The following is a 21,749-nucleotide window of genomic DNA, read 5'->3' as shown; positions in this document are numbered from 1 at the left end:
GACAGTCTGTCTACTTCAGTTGAGGGAAAGACTAAAAAAGAAAACCTCTAATGAAAACAACCTCTTTTCCTTGTTTCCTAATATGGCACAAAGAGAAGGATGGCAAGTCTTGATAACACCTTCCACCGGACGATGACTGCATACATTTTAGAAGGACTTACTTTAATTCTATGTCTGACAGTTTCAGGATAAGAAAAAGAGGCAAATTCCATGAGCAAAAAGAAAAATATGGAAAAAGAGATAATTTAGAAAAAAAATGAAAGAACAAAATGGGTAGAGTAAGACTGATAAAGAGAAACCTGGGAAGGTCAAGACATAAGCAGTTTTATTAGTTATGGTTGAAAAAACACGAGAGTGATTTTTGGAATTCATAATCCTGGGACATCATTTTTTTTAAATTTCTGTAAATAAATTGCAAAACCTGCAGTTTTTAATTTACAGAGACAGAGGACATGAGGGCCATTCTTTTGGAGTAATATATCTGGAATATAGATCCCACCCCAACATTCATTTCATTATCATTCCCATCAACACTAAATGCAAAAATCACCCAAAAAATGAAACTAGAGGTAATACCAAATGTACGGCAAACTAATACTACGCAGGCCTACCTTGGAACATGAATAAGTGAGATAAAATTAAAGCATACAAGTTCAGACATCAGCCAGGTTAACGAGGGCTGTGTCAGGCTTTGGCGATCCAGGACTATCTGATGGAAAACAGGCTGGTTAAGCCAGCCCCATCTCATGCCAAGTTCAAGATGGCGTCACAAAAAGTGATTTCATGTATTAGTTTGCAATACCCTCACAAAACTGAGTATACAACCATGATGGTGTCACAGAAATATTTCAGAATGTATCACAAAATCTGGGGCTGGGGGTGGCTTTGGGGTTATGGTTACGATTGAAATTAATGATCGAAGGTTGACCGCGTGATGCATTTCAAGACTGGCCTGGGTTAAACAAGATGACATGAAATTGATGGAGTTTTACTATATCAGCATACCCAGAATGAGGGACAACATGATCTGATGATACCCGGTTATTCCAAGTAAGGGTGATGAGGGGCTGGCTAGAGCCTATCCCAGCAGTCACTGGGTGAGAGGTGGGGTACACCTTGGACGGGCCGCCAGTCTATTGCAGGGCCGGCATATAAAGAGACACATTCACACTACCACTCACACCTGCAGTCAATTCAGTTTCCAGTTTACCCACGTATCTTTGCAAGTAGGAGGAAGCCAGAGGACTGGGAGTGAATCCACACAAACATTTTATGACATTCATGTGACATCAATAATTTGAGAAGCCAGACCTGTTTTTAAACCAAATGTTGCTGAATTAAATGAAGACTCTATTATCCAAACAGTATCATATTACATTAAACAGATGTATCAGTGATGTTTTGGTCAGTGGTCCTGTGTTGTTTATACATCTCTGCTTCTCTGACATAGATCCTTTTGGAAATTTGTCAGTGAGGAAGCTAAATATATATTTTTTTTAATCAGCAGCGAATAAGCCTGCAGGACACTGGGCTCATCTGTTTTTACCATTTCCCACTTGGGCAAAACAGCTCTGCAAGTCGGGTCAGACATACATGTGCCAGTAGCCTGGCTCCAACCACCATCGGAGCGGTCACTCTGGTCAAACAAACTGGATTTTGCTTGCATCCAGACAATAACACTTGTCAATGAGAATGAGACAAATATATCAGGGTGCATCGTGGAAACTGCATTTGTTTCTGTGTGTTGCACATCATGTCCTGTATGGACATGGACCTGTTGCCACAGACATGGACATTTTTTTTTTCCTCTTTGGCAAAAAGCACCATGGCTCAGTGCCATTAATAGCTTCTGCAGGAATGATGGCAAAAAAGAAGATGAAGTCTTATTAATTCATGCCACATATATACAGGCGTTACACACTAATGTTGCCATATATTGTGCACGTGTACACATCAGCATGAACATGAAATGCTGTTAACAGAGCTATTCCCACAGCCGTTGCAGAAACCAATGCACTCATATATGCCACTACAACAGTAATCCTGGAAATGCTTAGTTAAAATATCAAAGTCATAAATCATGGACCATGACCCTCATGGAGAAGGCTGGAAGCTAAGATATGGGATGAACACAAACACAAAAAGTAGCTAACAGAACTACAAAGGGGAGTGATGAACACTAAGTTCTGGCTCAAAAAGAAGTTCAACAAGTTGCCCATTAGTAAGGCCTGGAAAGTGTCAAACAAAGCCGTCAGCTCCAGGAACAAGGCTGAAGAGATACAACAGGGAGGCAGAGACCAAGAGGATAAATGGCCTCTTTTTCACTGAACCATCTGGAGTTTACTCACAGCTGCAAGAAAACAATGGACCAAGAACAGAGCCACCCAGTGTTGAGATCCCACAATACTGGAAGGACGTACCTAAGAAGAAGGCATCTCATCGCATTGATGTCCAGTGGCTGATGGATCTGAAAGCAGATCACAACAGCCTCCCAGAACAGGAACCAGTCATTGTCACAAAGCCAGATGTCTAACTCTGCATCTCAGGCATGACAAAATTTGGGCAATTCCACAACCTGATGTAATCCATGCCTTCTGGCTGAATATTGGGGTGTTTAAGTCAGTACTTATAAGTAACTTTTTTGCCAGTTACAATTAGCAGACAGTCTTAGATCATGTAACTTACTGATTGTGTTTCTAATGCCCCTAATCAGCTCAATTCTTCATGAAACCACAAGTTAATGCCCACTAAATCCATGACTCCTTTCATCATGCTCATGCCATCACAGACAGAAAGACATTAGTTTCAGCTGTGCACTTTTGATATTTCTGAATAAAACCAGAGGCCAAGGCCTGAAATCATGACAAATGATTCCAAACATCCATTGGCAAAGAATATACATCCAGATCTGATGTCATGTTGCATGATAGCATGTGAGATTTTTAAGTTGACTGGCTGGCGCACATGTTGCTCAGTGGTACAGCACACATTTGAAAGAGTACTGAAAACACAAAACCATTTTGGCTACTTTGAGTGTCATAAATCATGCAGTTGATAGAAATTTTTACTGTTCACTTTACACCACTGTTTTAATTTTATGGTTGAGAATACAACCTGCATCATGTGTCCATCTTTGTGTGATGTAATATAAATGTCATGAACACACACAACTAGCACATTCAAAATACTGACATGTAACTGACAGTTCTATTGGTCATTAGTCAGGTTTGTGTCATCATATAGCAAGCTTATGGGTCAAAATTGCTACACTAGTACATTTGTGGTAACATTTGTGGAGTCTTTCGCAATTCTCAAGTCAGCTGATCATTGTTTTAAGATTTTTTTTTTTTTTAATTCTTTGCACCAAAAGATGGCCAAACTCATTCAATGTGGGGACTTTAATCATGGAACCTGTGTTGTATCATCACAAACCCAAAGGCAGGGAATAGATAAAGTATCTGTTCTTAAAGAATAAGTTAACTTTTTTGCAACAGCAGTCATATGAAAACCTTGTTGCCACTCGAGCCCCTGAGTGTTCTACTCATCTTTGATAACTTGTTGTGTGGGCCGCTGAAGAGGAGGTACTGCTGGCCCGCCACCACCAGAGGGCGCCCTGTCTGGAGTGCGGGCTCCAGGCACCAGAGGGCGCTGCCGCCTCACAGGAGCAGCCGGGGTGACAGCTGTCACTTATCACCTACAACAGCTGTCACCAATCATCTGATCTGCAGTGGTATATCAGCAGGACGACATCTCCACCTCTTTGCCGAGATATCGCTCTACCTAGAAGGTAATGTACTCAGCTGACTGTGTTTTTGACAGTAACCCTTTATTACTTTTGTGTGTTGAATAGCAGACATTCTTCCAACGAGAGGTGGAGGTGGTTTTCTCTCCATACGGATTGCTGGGTGCGAACGCACCCACATTTAACTGTTTTTGTTCCTCGCCAGCAGTACCAGATCCGACACGCGGAGGCAGTGGCCACCTGGGAGTTCGGGACTTGGCGGCTCCAGTATTCCCAGGGTTCGGTGGCGGAGGAAATCGTGTGGTTCCGGTTCTGCTTTGGACAGACGTCTCTTATCTTCGAGCCTGCCCACGTGACACATTCTTGTGAATTGACTTCTTTGTCTATTGTTGTGATCCGTTGTGTTTGTTGTGCCTATTCACAACAGTAAAGTGTTGTTATTTGACTTCCTCCATTGTCCGTTCATTTGCGCCCCCTGTTGTGGGTCCGTGTTCCTACACTTTCACAACAGGATATCTCGGCCAACGTCATGGACCCCGAGGGGCGTCAACCGGCTGTTGAACGGCCAATGGAAGAGCAGGGCGCATAGGCGTCTGCAGGAGGAATGATCGGTGAGTTGCAGCGAATCCTCACCGCTTTTACGGCTCGGTTGGATCTAATGACCGAGCAGAACGTCCTCCTTAACCGCAGGGCGGAGGCTCTCGCCGCGCAGGTGGAAGCGCGCCCTCAGGGCGCTGCTGCGGCTCCCCCTCCTGTCGATCCTGTGCGCAACAGTGACGTTCCACAGGTCGTTCAACGACCCCTCCCACCTTCCCCTGAAGCATACATAAGCCCTCCAGAGCCGTACAGGGGTTGTGTGGAGACATGCGCGGACTTTCTTATGCAGTGTTCACTCGTCTTCGCACAACGTCCCGTCATGTACGCGACTGATGCTAGTAAGATAGCTTATGTAATTAATCTGCTTCGCGGCGAGGCACGCGCTTGGGCTACAGCGCTCTGGGAGCAAAATTCATGGCTCCTTCTGACATATGATGGGTTTGTGAGGGAGTTCAGAACAGTGTTCGATCACCCAAATAGAGGAGAGACCGCTTCAGCCGTGCTGCTGTCAATGAGACAGGGGCGCCGGAGCGCAGCTGCTTATGCAGTCGACTTCCGCATCGCGGCTGCGAGGTCCGGCTGGAATAGCACTGCCCTCCGTGCCGCCTTCGTAAACGGACTGTCGTTGGTACTGAAGGAGCACCTGGTGGCCAAGGACGAACCGCGGGATTGACGGGCTTATTGATCTCGTTATACGATTAGACAATCGGTTAGAAGAACGCCGTCGGGAACGCGACGAAGGGCGTGGCCGGGCACGCGCCGTCCCTCTCCCTTCCGGTTCCCACCGAGTTCCGCCCTCCCCACGCTCCACGGCCTCTACGCTCCGTGTGGTTACAGCTCCCCCTGCTGATGAAGCTATGGACACGAGCAGGGCCACATTTAGGCCACCAGATAGACAGAGGAGGCTGGTCCGCGGAGCGTGCTTTGTTTGTGGCTCAATAGAGCACCAAGTGAGGGACTGCCCCGAGCGGTTAAACACCAACGCCCGCCCCTAGAAACTGGGTTAGGGGTGGGCCAAAACATTCACGTGGGACATACCCATATTGCCACACAACTCCCAGTGACAATCCTTTATGAGGATTTAACCCTGAAGGCCCCAGCACTGGTGGACACGGGCTCTGAAGGGAATTTGCTAGACAGCAAATGGGCCAGGGAGGCAGGGCTCCCTCTGGGGGCACTTACCTCGCCTGTGCAGGTGCGGGCACTAGATGGCTCCCTACTCCCTCTAATCACACATAAGACACCACCAGTAACTCTGGTGGTGTCAGGAAACCACCGGGAGGAGATCGAGTTTTTTGTGACTCCTGCCACCTCCCGTGTGATTCTCGGGTTCCCTTGGATGTTAAAACACAATCCCCGGATCGATTGGCCGTCCGGGGTAGTGGTTCAGTGGAGCGAGACCTGCCATCGGGTATGTTTAGGTTCCTCGGTTCCTCCCGGTTCCCAGGCTAAGGAGGAGGTCAGAGTCCCGCCCAATCTTGGGACGGTGCCGGTGGAGTACCATGACCTTGTGGATGTGTTCAGTAAGGATCTGGCGCTCACCCTTCCCCCCCACTGTCCGTACGATTGTGCCATTGATTTGGTTCCAGGCGTTGAGTTCCTGTCCAGCAGGCTGTACAACCTCTCACGACCTGAGCGCGAATCAATGGAGACCTACATCCGGGACTCTTTAGCCGCCGGGTTGATCCGGAATTCCACCTCCCCGATGGGTGCAGGTTTCTTTTTTGTGGGTAAAAAAGACGGCGGACTTCGTCCATGCATTGATTATAGGGGGCTGAACGAAATCACGGTTCGTAATCGATACCCGTTGCCCTTGTTGGATTCAGTGTTCACGCCCCTGCATGGAGCCCAGATATTCACTAAGCTAGATCTTAGAAATGCGTATCACCTGGTTCGGATCCGGAAGGGAGACGAGTGGAAGACGGCATTTAACACCCCCTTAGGTCACTTTGAGTACCTCGTCATGCCGTTCGGCCTCACAAACGCCCCCGCGACGTTCCAAGCATTAGTTAATGATGTCTTGCGGGATTTCCTGCACCGATTCGTCTTCGTATATCTAGACGATATACTCATCTTTTCTCCGGATCCTGAGACTCATGTCCGGCATGTATGTCAGGTCCTGCAGCGGTTGTTGGAGAACCGGCTGTTTGTGAAGGGCGAGAAATGTGAGTTTCACCGCACCTCTTTGTCCTTCTTGGGGTTTATCATCTCCCCCAACTCCGTCGCTCCTGATCCGGCCAAGGTTGCGGCGGTGAGAGACTGGCCCCAACCCACCAGCCGTAGGAAGCTGCAACAGTTCCTCGGCTTTGCAAATTTCTACAGGAGGTTCATTAAGGGCTACAGTCAGGTAGTTAGCCCCCTGACAGCCCTGACCTCCCCAAAAGTCCCCTTCACCTGTTCGGATCGGTGCGATGCCGCGTTCAAGGAGTTGAAACGGCGCTTCTCGTCTGCACCTGTTCTGGTGCAGCCCGATCCTAGTCGCCAGTTTGTGGTTGAAGTGGATGCCTCGGACTCAGGGATAGGAGCCGTGCTATCTCAGAGCGGAAAGGCCGATAAGGTCCTTCACCCGTGTGCCTATTTTTCCCGCAGGTTGACCCCGGCCGAACGGAACTATGACGTCGGCAATCGAGAACTCCTTGCGGTGAAAGAGGCTCTTGAAGAGTGGAGACATCTGTTGGAGGGAACGTCCGTGCCATTCACGGTTTTCACTGACCACCGGAACCTGGAGTATATCAGGACCGCCAAGCGGCTGAACCCCAGGCAAGCCCGCTGGTCACTGTTCTTCGGCCGTTTTGACTTCCGGATCACCTACCGTCCCGGGACCAAAAACCAGAGATCGGATGCCTTGTCCCGGGTGCATGAAGACGAAGTCAAAACAGAGTTGTCGGATCCACCGGAACCCATCATCCCAGAGTCCGCTATCGTAGCCACCCTCACCTGGGACGTAGAGAAAACCGTCCGGGAGGCCCTGGCACGGAGCCCGGATCCCGGAACTGGGCCGAAGAACAGACTTTATGTCCCACCAGAGGCCAGGGCTGCAGTCCTGGACTTCTGTCACGTCTCCAAGTTCTCCTGTCATCCAGGGGTGCGTAGGACCGTGGCAGTTGTCCGGCAGCGCTTCTGGTGGGCGTCCCTGGAGGCCGACGTCCGGGATTATATCCAGGCCTGCACCACCTGCGCCAGGGGCAAGGCTGACCACTGCAGGGCATCGGGACTACTCCAGCCGCTGCCTGTGCCTCATCGCCCCTGGTCCCACATCGGCCTGGATTTTGTCACAGGCCTCCCGCCGTCCCAGGGCAACACCACCATCCTCACGATAGTGGACCGATTCTCCAAGGCGGCCCACTTCGTGGCCCTCCCGAAGCTCCCGACTGCCCAGGAGACAGCAGACCTCCTGGTCCACCACGTCGTCCGGCTGCATGGGATTCCAACAGACATCGTCTCTGATCGCGGTCCCCAGTTCTCCTCGCAAGTCTGGAGGAGCTTCTGCCGGGAACTGGGGGCCACGGTGAGTCTCTCATCCGGATATCATCCCCAAACCAATGGGCAAGCAGAACGGGTAAATCAGGAGGTGGAACAGGCCTTGCGCTGCGTGACGGCCGCGCACCCGGCGGCCTGGAGTACCCATTTGGCCTGGATCGAGTATGCCCATAACAGCCAGGTGTCTTCAGCCACCGGCCTCTCCCCTTTTGAGGTGTGTCTGGGGTATCAGCCCCTGTTGTTTCCGGTGGTTGAGGGAGAGGTCGGTGTGCCCTCGGTCCTGGCCCACCTGCGGAAGTGCCGTCGGGTGTGGCGCCCCGCCCGTTCTGCTCTGCTAAAGGCCCGGACGAGGGCAAAAGCCCATGCAGACCGTCGGCGGACCCCGGCCCCTGCGTATCGGCCAGGGCAGGAGGTGTGGTTGTCCACGAAGGACATTCCCCTGAAAGTGGACTCCCCCAAACTACAGGACCGTTACATCGGCCGCTTCAAAATCCTTAAGGTCATCAATCCAGCCGCAGTGAGGCTTCAGCTTCCGGCCTCACTGCGGATCCATCCTGTTTTCCATGTGTCCTGAATAAAACCGCATCACACCTCACCCCTCTGTGCTCCGGGTCCGGCACCGCCTCCTGCCCGGATCATCGATGGCGAGCCGGCTTGGACTGTGCGCCGGCTCTTGGATGTCCGTAGGATGGGCCGGGGCTTCCAGTATTTGGTGGACTGGGAGGGGTACGGACCCGAAGAACGCTCCTGGGTGAAGAGGAGCTTCATCCTGGACCCGGCCCTCCTGGCCGATCTCTACCGCCGCCAGGAGGCGCCCGTTGAGGGGGAGGTCCTGTTGTGTGGGTCGCTGAAGAGGAGGTACTGCTGGCCCACCACCACCAGAGGGCGCCCTGTCTGGAGTGCGGGCTCCAGGCACCAGAGGGCGCTGCCGCCTCACAGGAGCAGCCGGGGTGACAGCTGTCACTTATCACCTACAACAGCTGTCACCAATCATCTGATCTGCAGTGGTATATCAGCAGGACGACATCTCCACCTCTTTGCCGAGATATCGCTCTACCTAGAAGGTAATGTACTCAGCTGACTGTGTTTTTGACAGTAACCCTTTATTACTTTTGTGTGTTGAATAGCAGACATTCTTCCAACGAGAGGTGGAGGTGGTTTTCTCTCCATACGGATTGCTGGGTGCGAACGCACCCACATTTAACTGTTTTTGTTCCTCGCCAGCAGTACCAGATCCGACACGCGGAGGCAGTGGCCACCTGGGAGTTCGGGACTTGGCGGCTCCAGTATTCCCAGGGTTCGGTGGCGGAGGAAATCGTGTGGTTCCGGTTCTGCTTTGGACAGACGTCTCTTATCTTCGAGCCTGCCCACGTGACACATTCTTGTGAATTGACTTCTTTGTCTATTGTTGTGATCCGTTGTGTTTGTTGTTCCTATTCACAACAGTAAAGTGTTGTTATTTGACTTCCTCCATTGTCCGTTCATTTGCGCCCCCTGTTGTGGGTCCGTGTTCCTACATTTTCACAACATAACTGCTTTGTTTGCAACATTTTTTAATATGAGTTGAGGAAGGTGGTGCATGAGAGTCAAAATGTCAACCAACAAATCTACCATTCCTTCTAAATAGCAACAAAATAACACCAGTAACCTACTTTTCCAATCACTGGTATGTTACTGGCACAAAACATCTGTAGAAATATGGTCAGCTTTGCATATTTTTATATACACATGTGGTAGAGGGTGTGGGGGGTATTATTTCCAGTCCCATGGAACTGTTGATGTGTGATCATAATAACTCTAAGCATTTTGATCTGATTTGGATCAAACTTTGTGGCATTTTGAGGGTTAGCCAAGGACAAACTGTTCTGATTTTGAGACAAATTAAACCGGGCCAAAATGCACTCCATTTAAGAAGTCATCTAATCTGGCTACGCTGGGTTGAAAGGTATTTAATGTTTGTTATGAATGGCTGAGAAATAGTTATGAAATCACTTATAGAATGATCACAGAATTTGGCAATGTAAAATCCTTTGCAGGGATACAAAGACCCAAGTGTTCACAGTCTTTATGCTTTCTGTTATACTGTATGGTTGTGAGACCTGAATTCTAACCCATGAGAAAGACAACAACTGGATGTCATTGGCATTACGTCTCTCTGGAAAATCCTGACGTCACACTGGAATGGCTGGGTGCCATCGGAACACTTACTTTAGGAGACAGATTAGACATATTCCTTGCATTGTAAGGAACTGTCAGCTATGACACTACAGCCATATGGTGCATTTTCCTGACCATGAGCCAACACACAGCTGCCTCCTTGCTCAGAACCCTAACAACTGAAAAGAGGCCAAAGGGATATTGACAAAACATCATGGGAAGTGATGGTTAAGAGGTGAAAGTGGTGGGCTTGTGGCCACAGGATCCTTTGTTCAAATCCCCACCAGGCTGAGAAAAGGCACGAAGGTACCTTAATTGAGAACCTCGGCAGCACCCTGACATCAAGGTGTGAATGGGTAAATGGCATGTCATTGTAAAATGCTTTGAGCATCTATGCTTGGAACACCCTGTTGTGTGTTAGCAACAGTGCAACACCTTTTTGAACATGCAATATTACATAAGTGCAACATTAATGTAAGCACAACACAGTGTAAATGCAACAAAAATGCACCAGTTGCTGAAGAAAAAAATACCCCACTTTCTGTTGCATGTGGGGTTGTTTAGTCTGTTTAGCAGCGCAAACACAAAAGCTTGTGTTGTTATAATAAGCACTGGGATGGGGGGAGAGGGACATTTTTAACTCTTAAAAAAGCTGATGGAAGCAAAACTGCATTCGATGCTAACAAGGAAGCCGATGTCACCAACCGAATAGTCTCCCCCTAAAAATCGGTCCCCCCGCCTTCACTGCGCATGTGTCATTTTGCAGCATCAGCAGCAATTTGCCAACATCATTTATCTCAGCGACAGATATCTGAAGCTTTTGTACAACAATCATTTCCCCATGAATTCAGCATTATTTCATAATAAAATAATGGAAGTTCAAAATAAAGATGCATTAGTGGAAACCGCGTCTATTGGATGCCACACCAAGCAGCTGATGGACAAACAATTGCCAGCACAAAGGTCCAAACAGCAACAGGACTTTGTGAAGTTCTGACCAGTTACAAACACTGAAAAGTGGTTTGATGTTAGACAGAAATAGAGATGATAGAGATAGTCAGTGTGGACCAATTCTGTACAGCATTTGTACGAGCCAGAATAAACTACAGAAGGGTGGACAGGATACCACAAAATCTACTGTTGGTTTCAATTTTCCAAAACATGCGTAAAGCTGACTTGCTCAGTCAGGATTGCCTCATTTGTCTTCGGTGCACCAGCCTCAAATGCCTTTGTAAATAGGATTTTCTCTCTGATGAACATTAAATCAGCAGACCACGAAACAGACACAACAAAGGGCTGATCAAAAATGAACTTCAGAAATCTATGAACTGTGATTTGTTGTTTAAGAAATTCACTGGCTATGCAAAAGCACAGTGACTTCTTGAATTAGTCAGTGGCAGGAAATATATTTGGAAAAATGACTGGACTTGATGAGTCATGACCCTTATTATGATCTTGCATTGGAATTTTTTACCTCCACCAACAAAGTGGGAGGAAGTTATGTCATCATCCCTGTTTGTTTGTTTGTGAACCACCTGGAGCCCACAATTTTTCATATATCGTTATGAAATTTGTACTGAAGATTCATATCCTGATAGACAAGAACTGATTCAATTTTCAAGGTCATAGATCATATGGCAAAGTCACTCACTGTCCCCTGACAAAGTTTGATCCGGATTGTGGATTTTGTGGACATTTGAGTTTAATATTGAAAAGCACATTTGATGTACATTTTGCATTATTCTCAAACAAAAGTGCCTCAATCACTCTCATTTGTGACAATGAGGTGCAAACTGGCACTCTCAATGAATAGACTAAGTTTGACCCACATCTGATCCGTATGGTGGATTTAGCAGATATTTGATTGTTTTTAACATTGAAAAGCCCCTTTGAGCTCTATTTTGTATTCTATTTTAGCTTATGAAAAGCCACTTCTAACAAGATTTTAGCCTTGAAAATTTTTTCCAATGCAAAATCTGTGGAATTGGAAACTAGTGTTGGCGGAGGCTTGCGCTCTGAGTGCAGTGCTCTAGTTTCGGGCTCATCGGGGCATGATACATAAACAGACATGTAATAAGATATTCATCACATATTACAACAAAAATAAAGAACAAGAACCATATAATTATCACCAACCCCATTTGTCAAGTTCCACCGGAGAAAGAACAAGGAGCCCTCTCTTCTCCTTCTTGGTTCCAGTCAGCCATTCGGTGAACAAGTACACATCACTCTCCATTGTCCTAGTGGTGTTCTTGTTCTTATGTCTCTCTATTAAGTCAAGAGTGTTCTCTTCACTAACTTCTTGGTGTCTCACAACTTCAGAATGAGACTCAAGTTGTAGAATTCTCCCTGCTAGGGAGGCTAAAACTCTCTCACCTTGATCAGACATCTTGGTTGAATGAAATGATCTGGATCCTGTATCAGGATTCTGCACTTGTCACCAGGGTAACACAAAATGGGGGCGTGTCATTGGTGGGGTTGAGAAATGGGGGCTCCTGATTAGAAGAAACGCGGGGCGATACAAAGCCTGGTATTTTCAATGTCTTCTTTTGTATGGCCCTGTTTTAAGATTTGCATCGCCCTGATTTTATTGCCACAGTTTCCAGGGCAGTAAAACTGATAGGACAAGTGTCTGATTGATCAGCCCTATTTTTTCTTGTGTCTCATGAGGGCTGGTTTATGAGTATAGGCCAGATTTTTGTTGTATTATGTGATATATATATATATATATTTCTTTTCCAGTTGAATAAGAATACTGTACCCAATGCACACATCATCACATTATACCCACATGACCGTGGCACCGTGCACCAGAGAGTTGGTGGTGTGCCACTGGCATAGCAGTTATTGTCCATTCTTTGGTAGTAAGAGGATTGGCAACTTTGAGGATATGGCATATATGCTTCCAACCATAAAACCTGAGTGTCACAAAAAATCTTCAAACTATTGCACTATACTTTTTTGATTGACAGATTTGCAAATGAAATCCAAATCTGATTATCTGCTGAGGTTATAACATAGTTCAAGTATGCGAAGGTCTTTCTGAAGCTCCACTGACAGTGACACAGCTGACTGAGTCTCAAGAAAATGAATCTGGTTTGTGTCACAAGTACTGCCAAAACCACGTCAACTCCCAGTAACATAAGTAGCATCTTAATAAAGCAGTGGGTTGCTGTTCTTGTACCTTCACCCAGAGAAACAAACAAAAACTGAATCAGATTTGATTCTCTTTTACAGCCACATTCAACCAAGTGTCTTTTTTGTTTTCCTCCCACTTAGCTTTTGACCCTAACACATTTCCATGCCAGTACTTAGTTATAGCGGCAGTGTAATCAATCTACAGTACACAGGCATGATGGTGACATAGTTGAAACACCAACCTGATACTCCTCTTCTCTTGCGCATCGCATGAACCACCTTTTGCAGCCTTGCACAAATGAGATGATCACCTCACTCAGATCAGGTCGGGTTTGATTAAATGCTGGTGTTGTGTTCAACTGTTCAGAGTATGTCCAGCAAAACCCACAGCTACTCTCAAACACGTCAGAGTGCTTTGACTTCGAACTGTTGGTTGTGTAGGTCTACAGACATATCCTGCCTCCTTCGCGAGAATTCACAGGCCATAATCACATGGCAATGCCTTAAATCCTTCATAACCCAAAGCGTTTGATTGTTAAAGCCTTTTCTGGGCAGTGCACAGCCTGGGACAAAGAAGTACCTCAATGGTTGTTTGTGGCATAAAACCACCTGGTTTTTAGAATTCATCATAGTACAGAAACAGCATTAGTGAAGGTTACAAATGATCTTCTTATGGCTTCGGACAGTGGACTTATCTCTGTGCTTGTTCTGTTGGACCTCAGTGCTGCTTTTGATACTGTTGACCATAAAATTTTATTACAGAGATTAGAGCATGTCATAGGTATTAAAGGCATTGCGCTGCGGTGGTTTGAATCATATTTGTCTAATAGATTACAGTTTGTTCATGTAAATGGGGAATCTTCTTCACAGACTAAAGTTAATTATGGAGTTCCACAAGGTTCTGTGCTAGGACCAATTTTATTCACTTTATACATGCTTCCCTTGGGCAGTATTATTAGACGGTATTGCTTAAATTTTCATTGTTACGCAGATGATACCCAGCTTTATCTATCCATGAAGCCAGAGGATACGCACCAATTAGCTAAACTGCAGGATTGTCTTACAGACATAAAGACATGGATGACCTCTAATTTCCTGCTTTTAAACTCAGATAAAACTGAAGTTATTGTACTTGGCCCCACAAATCTTAGAAGCATGGTGTCTAACCAGATCGTTACTCTGGATGGCATTTCCCTGATCTCTAGTAATACTGTGAGAAATCTTGGAGTTATTTTTGATCAGGATATGTCATTCAAAGCGCATATTAAACAAATATGTAGGACTGCCTTTTTGCATTTACGCAATATCTCTAAAATCAGAAAGGTCTTGTCTCAGAGTGATGCTGAAAAACTAATTCATGCATTTGTTTCCTCTAGGCTGGACTATTGTAATTCATTATTATCAGGTTGTCCTAAAAGTTCCCTAAAAAGCCTTCAGTTGGTTCAGAATGCTGCAGCTAGAGTACTGACGGGGACTAGCAGGAGAGAGCATATCTCACCCGTGTTGGCCTCCCTTCATTGGCTTCCTGTTAATGCTAGAATAGAATTTAAAATTCTTCTTCTTACTTATAAGGTTTTGAATAATCAGGTCCCATCTTATCTTAGGGACCTCATAGTACCATATTACCCCATTAGAGCGCTTCGCTCTCAGACTGCGGGCTTACTTGTAGTTCCTAGGGTTTGTAAGAGTAGAATGGGAGGCAGAGCCTTCAGCTTTCAGGCTCCTCTCCTGTGGAACCAGCTCCCAATTCAGATCAGGGAGACAGATACCCTCTCTACTTTTAAGATTAGGCTTAAAACTTTCCTTTTCGCTAAGGCTTATAGTTAGGACTGGATCGGGTGACCCTGGACCATCCCTTGGTTATGTTGCTTTAGACGTAGACTGTGTTTCATAATTATTGTATGGCCTTGCCTTGCAATGTGGAGCGCCTTGGGGCAACTGTTTGTTGTGATTTGGCGCTATACAAGAAAAAAGTTGATTGATTGATTGATTGATTGAGGGGGTCTGAGACACACTTTATCCCCTGTTTACAATGGGGTACTCAGGTCAAAGGAGTTTCAGTCTTTTGTTCATGGTAATGAGTCATTCACGTCAAGGGAGCCATCCGAAAGTCATCCATCCCATCATTAGAGGGACAGCTGTCCTGTCATTAGGTGTGCTAACTAAATCAAATCAAATCAATTTTATTTATATAGCGCCAAATCACAACAAACAGCTGCCCCAAGGCGCTTTATATTGTAAGGCAAGGCCATACAATAATTGCGGAAAAACCCCAACGGTCAAAACGACCCCCTGTGAGCAAGCACTTGGCGACAGTGGGAAGGAAAAACTCAATTTTAACAGGAAGAAACCTCCAGCAGAACCAGGCTCAGGGAGGGGCAGTCTTCTGCTGGGACTGGTTGGGGCTGAGGGAGAGAACCAGGAAAAAGACATGCTGTGGAGGGGAGCAGAGATCAATCTCTAATGATTAAATGCAGAGTGGTGCATACAGAGCAAAAAGAGAAAGAAACACTCAGTGCATCAGGGGAACCCCCCAGCAGTCTAAGTCTATAGCAGCATAACTAAGGGATGGTTCAGGGTCACCTGATCCAGCCCTAACTATAAGCTTTAGCAAAAAGGAAAGTTTTAAGCCTAATCTTAAAAGTAGAGAGGGTGTCTGTCTCCCTGATCTTAATTGGGAGCTGGTTCCACAGGAGAGGAGCCTGAAAGCTGAAGGCTCTGCCTCCCATTCTACTCTTACAAACCCTAGGAACTACAAGTAAGCCTGCAGTCTGAGAGCGAAGAGCTCTATTGGGGTGATATGGTACTATGAGGTCCCTAAGATAAGATGGGACCTGATTATTCAAAACCTTATAAGTAAGAAGAAGAATTTTAAATTCTATTCTAGAATTAACAGGAAGCCAATGAAGAGAGGCCAATATGGGTGAAATATGCTCTCTCCTTCTAGTCCCTGTCAGTACTCTAGCTGCAGCATTTTGAATTAACTGAAGGCTTTTCAGGGAACTTTTAGGACAACCTGATAATAATGAATTACAATAGTCCAGCCTAGAGGAAATAAATGCATGAATTAGTTTTTCAGCATCACTCTGAGACAAGACCTTTCTAATTTTAGAGATATTGCGCAAATGCAAAAAAGCAGTCCTACATATTTGTTTAATATGCGCATTGAATGACATATCCTGATCAAAAATGACTCCAAGATTTCTCACAGTATTACTAGAGGTCAGGGTAATGCCACACAGAGTAAGGATCTGGTTAGACACCATGTTTCTAAGATTTGTGGGGCCAAGTACAATAACTTCAGTTTTATCTGAGTTTAAAAGCAGAACTAGAGCACAATAGTTGCTAATTAGAGCTATTGTTTAGTCACTAGCCTATAGCAGTCTGCCTCTCAGTAGGAGGGGACTGGTTAGGTTTAAAACTCCAGCTTTTGTTGGCTTCTGTTTTGTTCTTCTCTACAAGAGTCAGACAGAAGTCAGACTTCCAGAGCAAGAATTTTAGCTGAGGAAGCTTCTGCGATTTGAAGCGAAACGTCCTTGCGTCAAGCAACCCAGTCCAGTCGAAGATTCAAGCTTCTCTACTATCAAAAACAGATATAAAAAAAAACAATTAAAATTTGACAAAATTTAAAATGAAATCCTAATTTGTGTTTGCACCAAAATTATAACTCCATCTTTTTCTTTCCCCCCCTCTTTCCAGGGTCTCCAGTGTTCCAAAGCCTCCTCCTGTAGCACCAAAGGTAATGTGATGCACTATTCACTAAAAAATAAATAAATCTGTTGTTCAGTCTTTATATGAAATGCTAAAATGTTTGAATGCACACCAAGTGAAAATTCAGATTTTGTCTCATTATAAAAATTCAAATGTCTATGTTGTATGTTTCTTCAATGTGTGCATTCAATAATTCCATCAAAAGCATGTGAAAATGAATAATCAGTTATAATTTAGCTAATATAGTATTTGTTGTGAGAAAAATGAAATAAAATCATTCACCTGGTGTGTCATACTTTAAAGATTTCAGCTATTCTCCCCTTCTGAAACGATGGCACCTGCAGTGATGTTGCATCCGAACCATCTTCATCTTCTAAGCTGTAGCATTTAAAAGCTGTGATTTGCAATGACTGATAAATATACTGATGCTTCCCTATTCTGTAAAACCAATTCAAACACAAATCTGTATATTTCAGATGGCTCAACTGATTGTTTTGTTCCAGCGGAATGAAAATTGAGAACATTGACTCTGTAAAGTGAAGGCATCAGTATACTGTGTGTTGTGATGCAATGTGTTTTGTGTGTGTGTGTGTGCATGCTCTTTCCTTGTGCCAGTAGGACAGCAGATCAGACATCATAAAACCAGTATCATTCACTCATCCCTCTCCTCCACCTCAACTCCATGCGCACTCCTCCAGCCCACCCACGATCACTTACAGCAGAACATCTCGACCTGCTGCTGTCAGCGAAACGGAAACTGAATTTCCTCCATTGCAGTTCCCATTTGCTGCCTGCATCCCATCCCCATCTTCTGCCTTCACTCCCACATATTCCTCCCATTCCACTCCACCTCCTCCTCCTGACTCTTACCCATCCTCTTCCTCCTCCTCCCCTCCTGTCCTTCTTCCACCTCAGCCATCAGTGTATAACACGCCAATCAACCTCTACTCCACTGAGAATGCATGTGAGGTTGCCATGGGGCAGAGGCGAGGCTTGTTGGAGAGTCAGGGTGGAGCCTTGCCACTGCATTTAAATGGGTGAGTTATGGGTCAATACAGCCAGTCAAATGAATCAATTATGGGTGTTTTTCCCAACATAATTTATGTAACTCTGAACCCTGTCAAACTGTTAAGTTCACTGGGATGCCAGACCTTGACTGCTGCTTATATTAACCATGCAGCTATTTTATACATTTGTCCTGAATAGTTTTGTTTGTTGTGCTATAATGACTTGCTATTAAATGTCATATGAAACATTAGCACTCAGTACGAAAACATGTATCACCCCATGGAAATGGGGCATTACAATCTCCACAATCTAACCTCGACTGTGGACCTCTGTTTTTAAATGTTACTCTGTTCACTAAAATACAAAGTGAAATTTCCTGAACCAAAGTTACATTTTCAAACGTCAAAGGACAACATTTATCCATTTTTAATTTATCACAGTATTAAGGACAAGTCTCTGCAAAGCTGTACACTCAACTGCACAGCTGTACACTCCAGGATAGATGAGTTGGAAAAAGTTAGTTTATTTTGCTCATTACAAACAGTAAAACAATTAAAAAGTTGAAAATTCAGAAATGGCTACATTTATTGGGAGAGCAGAACAGAAATTCAGAAGTGGAACGAGCAAGAGAACACCAGACAGGATTAAACATGTTGTGAATTAACTGTGGTAGAACTAAACCAGACAAGGCTAACACTACTTGAAACAAGATGAAAAGAGAGGACTTGACAAAACAAACCTTAGGGCCCCATAATACATAACACAAAAGATGCAGAAACCGGAAGAAAATCCGCAAACCAAACACGAAATGGGGAACCACAGTACATTGTGCACGTCCATGAACACAGTGTGAGCAGCTGCACCACATCACACCGCTGGTGTGGATAAAATAAAATAAAACCAGCTGTATAATTAGTGAATATCACTAGGTTAAGATAAATAATAAATAAAGGGGGATGCAATACAGAACCCTGTGGTTAAATTAAAAAAAATAATAAATGCCACTCGCAGGATTTGAACTTGCAATTTACAAAAGCTCAGATTCCCAGACAGAAACTTTACCACTGTGCTACAATCACTGTCTTATAACAGGAGTGAAAAATGCTTAAATTGTACAGGGGCCCTTAACAGTGCAGTAATTGGGGAAGTGGTGGCCTAAAGGCTCAAGAAGCGGGCTTGTGATTAAAAGTCATTTGTTCGATTCCCCCACAGGAACATGTGGGTGGGAAAAGTAAAAGAAATGCTCGACTCACTCCCATTACTATCACCAAAGCCACATTGAGTAAGGTCTAGAACTGCAAACTTGCCCCTGGTGTGCAGTTGTACACCTTGACATCAGTATGAATGTAAAATATGGACCATTTAATGTGGTATTTATGCCACAGTTTTTGATTAGTTTTGTAAAATCGACTGAGTCAAATTGATTTCATGGATTTTGGTAGACAGCTTGAAAACAGGCAACTACAGAATACAGACACTGAATTCAACAGTCTGATTAAACCTGTTATGACGTGTGGATGCTTGTCAGCAGTTTCCACCTAAATGACATACCCCAAAATAAAGCATATTACTCTTGAACATATGACAATGGAGCCATTTACTTTGTGCAAACTGACAGAAAACCTTTTAAAATTTCACAATGTTTAAACATTATCAGGTTCTGTAATGATAATATAAAGACTAAAATATTATTTTCATGACATTGCTAAAGTTGTAAATGTTAAAAAGTGTAAAGTGCAGAAAGATTTGCTATTACTAAACTAACAACAATATAAGGAAATCAGTACCATTTTTGTTTCTGAAAAATTGATATGGTGTTTGTTTTGTGTCCAAATTGAGATTCACACATAAAAACAAACACCAAAATTGTATTTTCAAGTCTGTCTTTTTGCATTAATCCCACCATTACCCCACAGCATCAGTTTCCCTCTCTTTCTCCATTTCTGTCTCAGTCATAACTCCCCCCCCCCCCCTCCCCAGGGGCATAGTGAGTATAATTATGATCTGATGTTATGAGTAATCTGTGTATATATAGCCTCCACTGGTAACTCAAGCTAGGTGGCATCTTCTCAGCTCTTATAGCAAATCAGACAGCCATTAAAGGTTTTTGAAAATCTTAATACTCTTTCTCTGCCACTGTTTGTTTGACTTATCACAGACTCAGCAAAATAAGTCACTGTTATAAATGTATATAAATAAATGACATAAATAAATCATGTAGGTATAAAATACATTATGTTGAAGAGGCCGTGAACATATACAGACTTTACAGTTTATTGAAGCGTGCAACAGGGAGCTGTACATCCACCAGCTGCACACAAATCTGTTTCCAGTATGCTGAGTAAAACAGGCTCTTATTGAATGAATACAGGCAGAATATTTGGGTTATGTGCAATCAAGTGAAAAGCTAAGACCCTTTGTCTTTGGCTTTTTTGCATGAAATCGTTCATGGATTATGGCGAAAAGTAATTAGATACTGTTCAATAAGCACAGAAATTTGAATTGCAAATAAAAAAATGGTGTGATTTTGAAATGGCTGTATTTTCTAAAGTATTAAAGCTACATCATTAAAATTTTGGGAAATTCCATTTCTCTGGTAGGAGAACCAGTGTGAAGTTTTTCAAATTATTTTGAGGGGGTCATGTGGGGCACATTTTGAAATATGGTTGATTTGGCATGGAATGACCCCATGTTGATTTGGCGCAAGTTTTAGGCTGGATGCCCTTTCTGATGCAAGTCCACATTACATGGAGAATGGACAGGGATGGCCTTGAACTGGGAACCTTCACATTGGAAGCAAGCACGCTTAAGAGCTTGGCCACCATTCCTGCACCCCAGTAATTGATTGTTATGCACAATGATTTAGTCTAAACTATTATTATAAGGTGAGTAACTCAATTGCTACCTGAGGCTTAAACAATGCGGCTTACTTCCACACATACAAACAGAATTTTTCAGAATTTTTAAAATGAAATTCATGAATTTCATCTTGGATAATTGCTGAGATTTTGTAGCTTTTTTTTTTTTTTTTTTTTGTAATTTCTTTTCCCCTCAAAATGTGCCATTTTATATCAGAAAATTATTTTTATAAATTTACTAGTTGTAAAAATAAATAATAAACTTTATTTATATAGCACTTTTCCTTACAGAGTTACAAAGTGCTTAGCAAGAGTTAAAAACAAAAGTTAATTAGAATGCTTAATGAAGCCAAATCAAACAAGCACTTGACCAAAGAGTAATGGCCACTAAAGAGGAATAGGAGAATAAAAATACAAAAAAAAAAAAAGAATAAATAAAAACATAAATCAAAACCAATTAAAAAGAAATGGGAGAAAATGCATTCCACAGTGTAGTACAATTTTGGAGACCTGGCACTGTCTTCTAAGGGTAATGTGTCTTCATCTGTTATGGTCTGTATACCGGGGGGGGGGGGGGGACAACTTACTGACCATCTTGCTGAAAATGTAAACTATTCTCCACATTTTGATGTTACCGCCATGTAGATTTTTCTACAGTAATGCCGTCCGTTTATGATTTATTTATTTTAGTTTTCTCTGCATGTGTGTGTGTGTGTGTCTTACATGCTCATTTGCATGCCTTCTCATGAGCTGTGTCTTGCTTCCTTTCAGAAGGGATTTTTGTGTGACACCTGCAGATTTGTAATTTGGTGGGATTACAGTGTTCTATGTCTTTCTCTCAACTTTTTTGCTTTGCAGGCAACAGCATCTCCTCCAGTCACAAAGTTAGTCTCTGAAGCATGTGCACAAATATGTCTGACTGCTCTCCATTTTTTCTTTTTTTTTTCTCTCCTTCCTTACTCTGGACTTGTTTCCACTGTTTTGCAACATCTGCATGCTTGTTGTCTCCGCTCCGCCCTCGAGGGAATGTCTAGGGTATTATAATCAGCTCTGTGTGT

General features: G+C 44.2%; 1 protein-coding gene across 8 annotated transcripts in view; it reads left to right on the top strand.

Moving 5' to 3' along the window:
• The window catches only part of pdlim5a (PDZ and LIM domain 5a), a 214,138-nt gene that overhangs the window by 97,454 nt on the left and 94,935 nt on the right, over positions 1-21,749 (top strand). For 4 of the 8 annotated variants that reach the window (XM_034170426.1, XM_034170424.1, XM_034170423.1 and 1 more), the window contains exons 4-5: positions 16,814-16,853; positions 21,550-21,575. In XM_034170426.1, coding sequence (XP_034026317.1) covers positions 16,814-16,853; positions 21,550-21,575 — 66 coding nt within the window. Of the gene's footprint in view, positions 1-16,813; positions 16,854-17,443; positions 17,863-21,549; positions 21,576-21,749 lie in introns of all 8 variants that reach the window. The other 4 variants (XM_034170425.1, XM_034170422.1, XM_034170419.1 and 1 more) reach the window with 2 other exon arrangements.

This window comes from Thalassophryne amazonica, chromosome 5, assembly GCF_902500255.1.
Source record: "Thalassophryne amazonica chromosome 5, fThaAma1.1, whole genome shotgun sequence".
Taxonomy (NCBI): domain Eukaryota; kingdom Metazoa; phylum Chordata; class Actinopteri; order Batrachoidiformes; family Batrachoididae; genus Thalassophryne; species Thalassophryne amazonica.
The sequence above is the reverse complement of the archived record's forward strand: the minus strand, read 5'-3'. Positions and strand labels throughout refer to the sequence as shown.